The sequence below is a fragment of the Zea mays genome, chromosome 2, assembly GCF_902167145.1.
Source record: "Zea mays cultivar B73 chromosome 2, Zm-B73-REFERENCE-NAM-5.0, whole genome shotgun sequence".
In the NCBI taxonomy this organism is placed as follows: Eukaryota; Viridiplantae; Streptophyta; class Magnoliopsida; order Poales; family Poaceae; genus Zea; species Zea mays.
The window spans coordinates 33,624,829-33,637,495 of record NC_050097.1 but is presented as its reverse complement, the minus strand read 5'-3'; the positions used below and the strand labels follow the sequence as shown (position 1 = coordinate 33,637,495).

Below are 12,667 nucleotides of genomic sequence, written 5' to 3'. Positions count from 1 at the left end.
CAGTAAGGGACAACGAGAATAAACGAACGCGGTAGGCTTCCCCATCAGCCAATTCTCCCAAGTGTGCTATGAATTGGCTTATATGTTCGTGTGTGCTTTTCCCACCTTCACCAGAAAATTTAGAGAAGTCTGGTATTCTAGTTCCCTGTGGATACGACACGGTGTCGAATCGGTGGCTATAAGGCTTCTGATATGATTGCCCTGTACCTGACACACTAACACCGATTTTGTCCCTGAACATCCTGGCTACCTCGTCTCCTCTCCGCCATGTATGGCGACCATACATTGAGTCTGTGGGTGGAAATCTCAGGTTGCCTGACATCACTCTATCGGCTTTCCTCCCAGGGATGTTTGAGGTGTGTGTTAGGTGTCCTATTAATGTCACCAGCTCCTGCCCTATACCTCTCAGGCTCTCTTGTGGCCGAACAATATTCAGCCCTATGTCCATGAGGTGGTATGGCATGATTATAATGTGTTGCTGGTGGGGCACCATAATGTTGCTACGATGAATGTGGGAACTGCGCGTATTGCGCAGCTCTCGGCTCTGCGTACGCATATCCGGACGGTCCGGTGTAAGAGGCCGGATGGTTCGCGACCGGGCCAAACGGTCCGAAGGTATATCCGGATTGTCCAGTTGTATATGGTGTTACCTAGGCAGTATCGTACCCAGACCGTCTGTCGTAAAGAATTGGACGGTCCGTGATCGGGCCGAATGGTCCAGGGCTGTACCCGGACGTATCAGCCATATATGGCGCGACTTGGGCAGTCTGCGCGTGGACTCGTGTAGAGTCGGATGGTCCGGCGTAATACGTCGGCCGGTTCATGCCATATCCGGACGGTCCGACGTAAGATAGCGGACGGTCCGCAACATATCCCGACTATCCGGCGTGATGTACCGGACGGTCCGTAATGGGGCCGAATTGTTTGGGATTGTATCCTAATGGTTCGGCCATGTACGGTGCGACCTGAGCGTTTTGTGTGCGGGCTTGCATTGGGTCGGACGGTCCGCCGAAATACGCCGGACGATCCGCGGTATAACCGGACTGTCTGAGATGATGCTTGGACGGTCCGACCGCGTCCAGTACCTGTTGCGTGCCTAGTGGTTGCGGCTGTGATGGTGACACGAAAGCATGCATCAGCATACCATATGATGGCTGGGTCAAGGGTGATCTGATTATAGCCGATGTGTTTGACGCGGGTGGCTCTGTATTAGACTCTCGCGATGGAAAGTTAGAAGCAGCTGATTTCTTGTATGCATGTAGATGCATTTTAATAGATTCATCTATATATTGCTTTAACTGATCTCCTTGTTGATCCATGAAAGTCGTAAGAGATAGATTTGGAGTACTTACAGCGGGACCCTGAAGTGGAGGCAGGAGAGATTCCATATCGATCTCCCCTTGACGGATGATCTTCTGGTGGCGATCCACCGTGAAGTGTGACAAGTACTTTTCCGCCACCTCCTTGTGCCGTTCGGAGAGTTTATGCAACAGTTCCGCCTCTTCCTTGTCGCGTTGTTTGTTCCATTGCCGCATCACCTTCTTTTCATCGCGCATTACGAGGTCTTCAAAGGGTCTTTGGTCATCAGCCGAGAGCGCCTCCATGGCCAGCTTGATGATGTTGGTGGTGGAGATCTTGGTGTGATCCTTAGAACCGACCATCTATGAGCCGATTTTTAGCAGGTCTAGACATCTATTCTCCAGCGGAGTCGCCAAAAAGTAGGTTGACACCTTTTCGGGTGCCAAACACTGCGTGAGAACCGGTGGCGGTGCCCTCTGCAGAGGCGCGGACGGTCCATGGCTAGGGGTCGGACGGTCCGTGACCTAGTACAGGGGCTGGCGTTCCCTGTCTGACGGCCAGACGGTCCGCGCGTGCGCAGGGGCGGCGTCTGGATATCGCTCCAGGGAGGGACCCCGTCGGGAAGGAGAGATCCTAGGGGTTTGTCTAGGCTCAGCAGGCCGACCTAGACTCCTCTAATCGACGTAGAGTCGAAGAGAAGCGGAGAATTTGGGGATTGAAATACTAAACTAGGGCTAAACTAGAACTACTCCTAATGCGTAAGGTAAAAACGAGAAATAGATTGATTTGATCGATTGTTGGGAGGTTCAATCGGCCGTAGCCCTTCATCTATATAAAGGGGAGGTTTGGATCCGCTTCGAACTGATTTCCGAGTCAATCACACGGTTTTAGGTAACAAATCCCGCGAAAAATTAGGAATCCTAACTGTCTCTGTGCACACGCGGACCGTCCGCGCCACCACCGCGGACAGTCCGAACCGCGGACCGTCCGGCCTCAGGGTCGGACCGTCCGCGAGGCCTTTTTTGGCTCTCAACGGTTGGGAATGAATAATAAATTTGACACAGGGATTAGGATTCAGGAGCCATGGTGTGAATGCAACATGGCAGTCAAAACTCCTATAAATTATTGTTTCCGGAGTACTACGACTCTATACCCTGGTTGTATACATGCAAAAAGTTATTTTATAATATATCGGAAAAATGAAAAAAAAGTGTTGCTAGCATTCTTCCACCTGACAGGTCATGCAACATGGTTTATGTGCCTAGATGAGAGAACTGCTTCATGGCCCTTTTCCTCAAACTGCTAAATGTTTCAAACTTTTGCCAAGAAATAACTCTCATTTTCGTCCCCAGGCCCTCTCCTGCTTTCATTCAGATTCAGATTCTCTCTACTGTATACGTCACCAGACTCTCTCTACTCTCTCCTTTCATTCAGATTCAGAATCATAAACGGGCCCAGACATTTGAGATTGGGTATTCAAAAATTCAAAAGATTAAAGAATTTTAGTGTTCTAACGCTATTTTATGTAATACATTATTGACAAATTAGTGATCTAACACTATAGATCACCAAAAACATGGGTATTCAATGAATACCCATGAAACCCCCCTGGGCCCGCCCATGTTCAGAATGTTCGTTCATTTGGACTGCCAGACTCTGCTCTCTGCTGTGAATGATGAATCGAATACAAGATAGCGATAAATAAATCAAAATTGATTTGGATTTAAGTCAAGATTCCTCAATCCGCTTTGAGATTAACTTCTCATAAAAGCACTTGTGCAAGCAGCGAATGATAAACCCCCATATTTTTTTAGCTTTAGAAAACCTTGAAAGTGAGTGACTAAAAGACAAGAACGAGCCTTTTGGTAGTTTGTTGAAATATTGTATACTTAAATTACCCTTTACAGAAACACAAGATACAAGCAGGACCTGAAGTAGTCTGAAGATCAGGTTCCATATAGCGTCCAATCCTAAACTGACACCAATTGTAATTGCAAGCACCTCAAGCAAAAGCTACTCTCATGCTACATAACAAGAGAAAAAAATGATCTATAATTATTGCTGTAACTGAACTTACAAACATCTAGAAAATGATAGTAGTTACGTAATATTTGTTAAAAACATTACTGAAACTTACATCCCATGTAAAAAAGCAAAGTCACATCAACAGCTGTATGTCTTGAGTTTGTTACCTGAATTTTTTTTTCGTAATTGATAATAATCTGACAAGGTTCACATTACTATAGGATACTAAATGATATGTGGTAAAATTACTCCCTTACATTCAATCTGAAGACCAAAACAAACATGGAAGGTAAACATAACCGATAGGTAATAATAGTATTAACAACGTTTGATACAAAAAGTAGAATCTATTGCGATCAATCTTCTTCGCTGTAATTTTCAAGGTAATAATATGTCCAAATGGATAACATCAGAATTCTCATTGACCAAAAACCATCATGTTCTGATCATCCAATGAAATGATCATGACCTTCGAAAGAAATCACACATTGATCAAGGCATACTCTCCTTCCAAACAAATAATTCTCTGTCCATGCTTTGATGTTATGGATTGTCTTGCCTGAGTCCTGATGCTCCTCGTGACTTTGTTGATGGAAGCTAATAATCCTTTTCATGATTTTTTTTTATCAATGGCACCAGTTAGACTTGACCAAAATAGGACAATTGCAGGCCAACCTTCCTTTCGCCTCCTGTGGTGTCTCTCCCTGGTTCTGCCCACACCGGCCATACGGACGCAAACATCAGAATTCTCATTGACCAAAAACCATCATGTTCTGATCATCCAATGAAATGATAATGACCTTCGAAAGAAATCACACATTGTTCAAGGCATACTCTCCTTCCAAACAAATGATTCTCTGTGCTTGCTATGATGTTATGGATTGCCTTGTCTGAGTCCTGATGCTCCTCGTGACTTTGCTGATGGAAGCTAATAATCCTTTTCACGATTTTTTGTATCAATGACACAAACAAAATAGGACCTATTGCAAGCTGACCCCCGTTTCGCCTACTATGGTGTCTCTCCCTGGTTCTGCCCACCCCGGCCATACGGACTTGTCTTGTCTGAGTCCTGATGCTCCTCGTGACTTTGCTGATGGAAGCTAATAATCCTTTTCATGATTTTTTGTATCAACGGCACAAACAAAATAGGACCAATTGCAGGCCGACCCTCCCTTTTGCCTCCTGTGGTGTCTCTCCTGGTTCTGCCCACCTCGGCCATACGGAAGCTGACAGGTAGGACCCCATGTCAGTGTCTATCTTCGTGTGTCGCTGTCTCGTCACCTCACTCTGGCCTGCCACCCTGTCCAGTGGACCCAAGAGCATTTAACAAAAAATAGGGCATGTGGGACGCAGCGACCAGCCCAAGCCTCTGCCCAGTGGACCCATGCCACAAATGAGTTCACATTCGTATGGCCGCACGAATGCTTATAAGCCACTCTCTGCATGCATGTTTCACTTGCTAGTATGGTACTACATCACAGTCGTAAATACTACACCACAACAGCGCTGGCGTCCTGGGCTCGATGCTTGTGTGACCCATATTCCAGCGCCATCATCCTGTGCTCAATGTTTGGGGCCTCAATATTTGGTGTGGCCCAGATATCACACAACAGGGGTCATCCTCTTTTTCGGCAACCTTCGCCTCCACATCGGTCGCAACATAAACGGATGTTGAGCTAATCAGCTTCACTCCTGCGATCTCACTCTCCACGACCTCCACTTTTCCAGCTCCAGCGCACATCTGATGGAGTTAAATGGTGCCTTCTCCTTCCCCTCCCACACTTTGCTAACGTGAGAACCGAAGGAGTTGAAGTCGAAGAGAGTCGGAGGACCTCGGTGTCCGCAACTCAAGGGCAATTGACTTCATCAGCACCCCTTCCTCCATCGGAAGTCGGAGGACCTCGCCGTCCGTAACCTTCCCTCCTCCTCAAAGGGCAACTGACTTCACCAGAACCCCTTCCTCCATTGGCGTGGTGTCGGCGACTTCACATATGGGCCATCTCGGTCGAGAGAAATTTGAAAAAATAGGTCATACTAAGATGATGCTATCGGGTGACTTGCCTTCGTCAAAATACCCAACATGGTGATTAAGGGGTGCGTTTGGTTGGAGAGTCAAATAGAATAGAATAGCTCCATTCCAGTATTTGAGAATAGAGCCATTCTATTATGCGTTTGGCAAGAAAAACAAAGCCGCTCTATTTTTTGTTTGGTTGAAGAGTAGAATAGATTGGACATTGGAGCCGCTCCGTTCATTGTTTGGTTGGAGAGTCATATGAGTGTGGAGTGGAAAAGAGTGAGAAGAGCGCTCGCGTCCGCGAGAGCGTTCGCGTCCGGTCATTTTGTTGAAGCGAGATCATCCCAAATATTTGCCATATATAGACTCTAGGAACCGTTCTACTATACTCTGTTGAAAACCAAACATCAAAAAAATAAGAATAGAACCGTTCTTTCCCTCGGCTCCTTAACCAAACATACCTTAAGTCACTTGATAAGCGGGTTCTATACCCTTTTGACTGAAATGCCCTCTCCCTTCCCTTAGTGGCATGTCTGACTTAGCCGTAGGCGATGGCGGGCGGCGACCGTCGGTCACGGTGGCACGCTCTAGGGACTACACGTGGGTCGGTGGAGATGCGCACGTTTGCGTCGCTTCAAGGTCGCATCATCTCCGGCTCAATGTTCACGGGGCACGGGCTGCAGTGCGTCCACGCGGAAGATCATCTTTCGCATCGCCGAGGACTCGACAACAACTTGTCTTATTCCAAAGATTATGGGAATTAAAAGGTCCGCCATCCTAGAGTGACCCATTTTGTGAAATATCCACGCTTGGCTAGGTTTTATGTTTAAAGATTATGGAAATTATAAGCTCCGCTTAATATTAAAGTCTTCTTGTGGTATATTAGGAGAGGAGTAATCCTAACTAAGGACAACATGGCCAAGCACAATTGACATGGAGACATATCTTGTTGCTTCTGTCATAAACTAGAGATAATTAAGCATCTGTTTTTCGAATGTCGTTTCGCTCATATAGTATGGGGTATAATTTATTTAGCCTTCGGAATACATGCACCTTCCAGTGTCTCTAATATGTTTGGTAGCTGGCTAGAGAGGTTTAATCATAATATTATAAACATTGTTTTGTTAGAAGCGACAAGCATTGTTGGGCTCTTTGGCTAACTAGAAATGATTTTGTTTTTTTAAGAAAAACGACCTTTTCTCCATTGCAGGTTATGTATGCCACTTCCCACTGCTTCGTACATGGGCGGTGCTTCAGAAGGCGGATCAACAAGCTACAGTTGTGTAGACTACGCGTTTCTTAGTGCACGTGGCCAAGGCCAATGACTTTTTAGGTGGCGATTTAGTCATCGGATTGGTTGTCACTAGAGTTTGTGTGCTACTTTTGTTTAGGCTGTCTGCTCTTTAATGAGTTGAGGCTAGAAGAGATTTCAATTGTTGGTATCAACTTGATCTACGTTTTGCAATTAATAAAGTCTTCCTTATCACAAAAAAAAAATGTTCAAGGCTCCAACACTTGAGGATGTCAGTGCTGGTTCTGATCTCTTTGAGATAGAACCAATGAAGTGGTTTCCTGATAGAGCTGTCTCTTCTCGTATGCTTTGCAGAGCACGTTTTCGACTAAAATTTTGCACTCGCCATCAATGCTAATTCTGTGGTTATTTTCAAAGGGTAGAAGCTTGATGCCCTAGAGGTGACGGATGATTTTGCTTATGCAGACACCACGTGTGGTTGAAAATGCAGAAGGCACGAGGACAATGCCCTCCATTGTTGCGAGGAATCAGAATGGTGACCTACTGATCGATGTCACTGTGAGCTGAAGTATCTTATCAGAAATACTTTTATCGGTAATACTTTTGATGAGCCGCAGATCCAAAAGGAGATGAAGATGATGCAGCATGTTTGCCAAGGCACCGAACGGTGATGCCTGGGTGGAGATGGGTGGCCAGCAGCACTCACCTAGCCTAGCCAGATTGATACATGTGTTCTCACTAAGATGAAGGAACAAAGAAAGTTGCCAGGCTCTAGAATGATTTATTTGTCATGTTCTTTGGACTATGTAGTCAAGTTTGAAATTTCTGTTTCCGTATGTTGTACCTCCTATACCAATTCAGAATTCTGTATTTTACAGTATTCAGATGACTATACACAATATTGGCACAAAAAAAACAATCTGTGAATGCTCCTCTTTAAGATAAAAAAAAATCATTCTGGACAGATTATAATTGGCATCTGTTGAGTAAACTTTTAATATTGTAGTTATTGATATTGTTGTACATCACATCTTCGTGAGCAATACTCGGGAAAAAGTCTTGTGTGCACAGTGCATTATTGGTTTGTGATCAATCACATGGCAGGAACAGTATTTCTGAGCTTATAGTATTTTTTTCGGTTGCGATACATGGATATGATTTTAGTTGATAAAAAAATCTAAGATTACTTATTGTTTATTATAAATATTATTATTTTAGATTTGGTTAAAATTTTCATTCTCTGACTAAAAAAAATTAAAATAGTTGCTAGCCTGTCTCTCCGCGGAAAGGTCTAGAAGGGCTGGAACGCTGGGTCCGCCCTCGGATGGCGGATAGGGGAGGCAGCTGGGGCTGGGCCATCGGAATCGCGAGGACACCCGGCCCTTTCCTCGGCCGCGATCTGGATAAGGGCGACTGGGCCGGCGACGTGGTCCCTGCCTGCGCCCGATATTGATATATGCGGCTTTATTATTTTGCTATTTACGAGACGTTTTCTTTCTCTTTTTTTTGTCAAATCAGAGATGGTACGTTTCGGTGTCCAACTTTTTTGCAATTTGGCCCTTTTCGGGTTTTTTTCCCACAATTATGCCCCTGGCAGTTTCATTTCAAAAAATGGACCCTATGCTCGGCGCCATCATCATTGGCGCCTAGCTAAGGTGTGCTAGCGCCAAAAGTTTTGGCGCCTGTCTGTCTGACGTGGATGGCCGGCTGGCCGTGACGTGTCAGGGGGTCGGCGCCATAGATCTTGGCGCCGACCCCCCTGCCCGCGGCAGTCCACATGTCAGGGGGTCGGCGCCATGGATCTTGGCGCCGACCCCCTGATTTTGACCCGAGCACGCGCCCACGCTCTCTGTTTGCCAAAACCGCACTTTGCCTGCGCCGCCCGTCCGCGCCGCCGGAGCCGGAGCCGGAGCCCACGCCGGCCTCCCCCGCGCCGCCCTCTACGGCGCCACCGGAGCCCACGCCGGACTCCCCCGCCGGCCTCCCCCGTGCCGCCCTCTACAGCGCCACCGGAGCCCACGCCGGCCTCCCCCGCGCCGCCCTCTACCGCGCCCGGCCGCCCTCCCCCGCGCCGCCCTCTACCGCGCCCGGCCGCCCTCCCCCGCGCCGCCCTCTACTACGCGCGGCCGGAGCCCGCGCCGCCCCGCCCACGGCCGGCCTCGCCGCCCCGGCCCCGGCCGGAACCGCCGCACCCCGGCCGTCCTCACTCCGCGCGGCCGGAGCCCGCGCCGCCCCGCCCACGGCCGGCCTCACACCGCGCCGACGGAGCCCGCCCCGCCCCGCCCACACCAAGCCGCCGGAGCCCGCGCCCCGGCCGTCCTCACAAGCGCCGCCGCCCACTCCCGGCATCGCCCGTCCCACGGCCGCGCCCCGTTCGGCCCACCCCGCCTAACCCCGTCCCCTCCCGGCGGCAGCGGCTCGCCACCGGCCATCGACACGCCGCCCCGCTCCTCGCCCGCGTCGTCGTCGTCCATCGCCGACCCCGACCGTCTAGGTAAATTATATATTTTTTTATTGTTTAAGCATTTTGTGTTAAATATGTTAGATTGTTTTGCTATAAATTGTTCTTTTTTGAATGTGATGAATGTTAGTTATTGTGATAAATGCTAATTTTATTGAATATTATGAAAGTGAGTCAAATGTGCATGTTTTTTATCCTCCCCGTGTAGGGGAGGTGCTGTCAAAATTTTTAATTATTATAGCCTTTTCAGAAGCATTAATTTTTGGACTAGCATCTATACTTTTCAAATCCATTTCGTAGCCTTTTCAGGAGTGCTTATATAGCCTTTTCAGAGTGTAAAAATAGCCTTTTCAGGATTGTATATATAGCCTTTTCAGAAAAAGAACATAGCGTAGGACATGTAGCCTTTTCAGAACAAGAACATAGCCTTTTCAGAGTTTTTGTACATATCTGATGTTTATAATCTATTACACTATCTATCCTTTAGCCTATATATACACGATCCTTTGTACATTTGCTTCATTGTGCAATAGAATGGCTTCAGGGTCTTCTAGGGGCAAGGGTGCGGTAAATGAGAGACGAAAGGATGGAGGGAAGTTAACTCCAATGTGTTTTGATGGCCCTCTTGGTCCAGATTTTTTTGAAGAGGCGGTTTTTAACTTTCCAGTTCAAAGTAAAAAAGATTTCAACAAAGAGGTTAGACTTAGGTCCTACGATAATAGGAGAGAAGATTGGCCAAAGTGCATGCATGGCGAGGATTCCTTGGTGCAGATGTTCGTTGAGGGTGGAATTGATGGAGGCCGGCGTTTCTTCAGATGTCCTTATGCATATGTACAAATTAATTTCTAGTCCTTTTTTCTAAATACTTTTGTTGTTCAGTGAAACTAACTATAAACATTTATGCAGCATTCATTGGTCAAGGAGAATTGTGGGTTCACTCGTTGGGTAGATCCTCGTCCAATTTTTCCTCATGCGGAATACATATCCTACCTACAGAATAGGATATTTGATCTAGAGAGAGAAGTAAGCAACAAAAATGATGAGGAAGAAAGAGACACAAACAATGGTGGTGCTTCACAGGTGCAAGTATGCCCAGATCCATATTGTTGCTGCCCTTGTCACAACAAGAATGTTGGTCCTCCGTCGTCTCCACCGCACCCACAGCAGACACCAACAATGGGAGGATACTATGGGGAAGGGTCAACTCAATTTGGAATGTGGGAGCACTACTAGAAAACTCTTATGTATCAATTGCTTTCAGCGTGTTGATTATCTATTTCAATTGCTTCAAGTCGCCTTCAAGAATTGCTTTAAATCTACTTTTCATCAATTATGTATTTATGTAATTTTTCATCAATTTGAAGGTAATTCATTACGAAATATCATTGTTCGAAAATACATATTACCGAATAATAAGTTCATTATTACATAACTTCAAATAAAACACCATTACTACTGAGTACAACGGGGCCATTTGCCTTTGTGAAATGCATCAGGGTTCTCCTCCATTGCTTCCTTTGCACGACGTGCACGCTCAAGCTTCTTCTCCTTATCTTCCCTGCATTCAGCAACACGCCTCATTTTCTCTTCGTCTTCACGTTGTTGCTCGGCAGCAAGCTCCTCTCGTCTTTTTTTCATCCTCTCTTTGTCCTCTGCATCCCACTTTTGAAGATTCTCCAGCCACTTCTTATCTTTCTCTGATATTTCTGTGTCAATCCACTGCTCAAAATCACATAGCGGTGGAGGAGTCTACAAAATGTGCAATTATTACTACGAAAAAAAACATTTACAAAAACATTCACAAATGTAAACATATTACAAGACTATTCTCACCATTAAATTCATCCGACGTTGAACAATAGTTGGCTCAAATGCAAAGTTAGCACACATCCAATACCTCTGTCGATAGGTGTCATGATCTTCAGACTTATCGACCTTACAAGGATCACCACAAAAACACATAGGCACTGGAACACCACTTGGCAAAGGCAGCGGGTCGAAGGCAGTTCCGGTCAAAGGACCCTTCCTAAATTTCCATAAACTCTATAACAATCAGAAATATAATAGACTCACAAAATAAGAGGCATATCCAAAACTTACCTTTGTTTAGCATATTTACCACGCCTAGACATCTCTAGTTTAGAAGAATTGAAATGAGCACAGCAACAAGCCAGACGTAGGGTGCTATTTATAGGAACGTACCTCGGCGCCATAGATCTTGGCGCCGAGGTAGGCGTCGTTGATCGGACGTCTACCTCGGCGCCAAGATCTATGGCGCCGAGGTACGTGCCACGTAGATCCAGATCACACCGGCGTCTGACGTATAAGCGCCAATAGTATTGGCGCCGGCACACACATGCTCGGCGCCAATGATGATGGCGCCGAGCATAGGGTCCATTTTTTGAAATGAAACTTCCAGGGGCATAATTGTGGGAAAAAAACCCGAAAAGGGCCAAATTGCAAAAAAAGTTGGTTTCGGTGTCCATGTAGATGTTGGGTGTGGAATGGATCCAGTCCCAATTCGGAAATCGGAATGGTGAAACAGATGACCTTCCCGGATCTTAACGTAATCTGAGTGTTTCCCATCCTGACTGTCCTCCTGTGTAGGAGGCTTACCTACTCTAGGCTTACCTACTCTCTAAGCTTTTTCTCGTATTCTTTTACAAGGGCTTTAATACAGTCGGGTATTAGAAGTCATGCATTAGAGCAACAGACTAACGGGGTGTTTAGTTAGAGGAACTAAAGATTAGTCTCTAATTTTTAGTTTCATTTTTACTAAACACTAGAACTAAAATATAGACTAAAATGATTTAGTTTTTAGTCCTTCACATAGGTGCTAAAATAGACTAAAAGCCTACAATTACCCTGTTGTCCTTACCTTCCCTCTGTAGTATTCGGTTGTGAGAGCATGTTTGTATGGACAGCTAATGTTGTGAGTGTATTTTAAGGACATTTGAGTCTTTGGACAGTGTATTTAATGACTTTAGAATCTGTTTAGTCCCTAGAACCAAACAAGTAGGGACTAAAGTTTAGTCTAGGACTAATTGAAACCAAACATGGCCTAAGCAGATCGTTTTGCGAGGGTAAGGTCCCCTTTAGTTTGAGGTGACTAAAGTTTAGTCGTTTTTAATTTTTAGTCCATAAGAAGCAAACATAGTGATTTTAATGTGTCGGGGACCATAATTAGGGGTACTCTCAAGACTCCTAATTCTCAGCTGGTAACCCCCATCAGCACAAAGCTACAAAGGCCTGATGGGTGCGACTAAGTCAGGGATCTGTCTATTCGAGGGACTCGATCACGCCTCGCCCGAGCCCAGCCTCGGGCAAGGGCAGCCGACCCTGGAGGATCTACGTCTCGCCCGAGGCCCCCCTCCAGCGACGAACATACTTCCGGCTCGCCCGAGGCCCAGTCTTCGCCAAGAAGCAACTCTGGCCAAATCGCCACGCCAACCGACCAAATCGCAGGGGCATTTAATGCAAAGGTGGCCTGACACCTTTATCCTGACGCGCGCCCTTCAGTCGACAGAGCCGAAGTGACCGCAGTCACCTCGCCGCTCCACTGACCGGCCTGACAGAAGGACAGTGCCGCCTGCGCCGCTCCGACTGCTGTGCCACT

At 46.6% G+C, this 12,667-nt stretch overlaps 1 protein-coding gene across 1 annotated transcript; it reads right to left on the bottom strand.

Annotated features, from left to right (window-relative positions):
* Positions 1–10,503: 10,503 nt before the first annotated feature.
* Positions 10,504–11,204, bottom strand: LOC103648539 (uncharacterized). The gene is made up of 3 exons (XM_008672989.2): positions 11,152–11,204; positions 10,885–11,077; positions 10,504–10,800 (listed from the first exon to the last, which is right to left on the bottom strand). Exons 1-3 carry the CDS (start codon positions 11,181–11,183, stop codon positions 10,504–10,506), a joined length of 522 nt encoding a protein of 173 aa, XP_008671211.1. The 5' UTR covers positions 11,184–11,204.
* Positions 11,205–12,667: the final 1,463 nt, after the last annotated feature.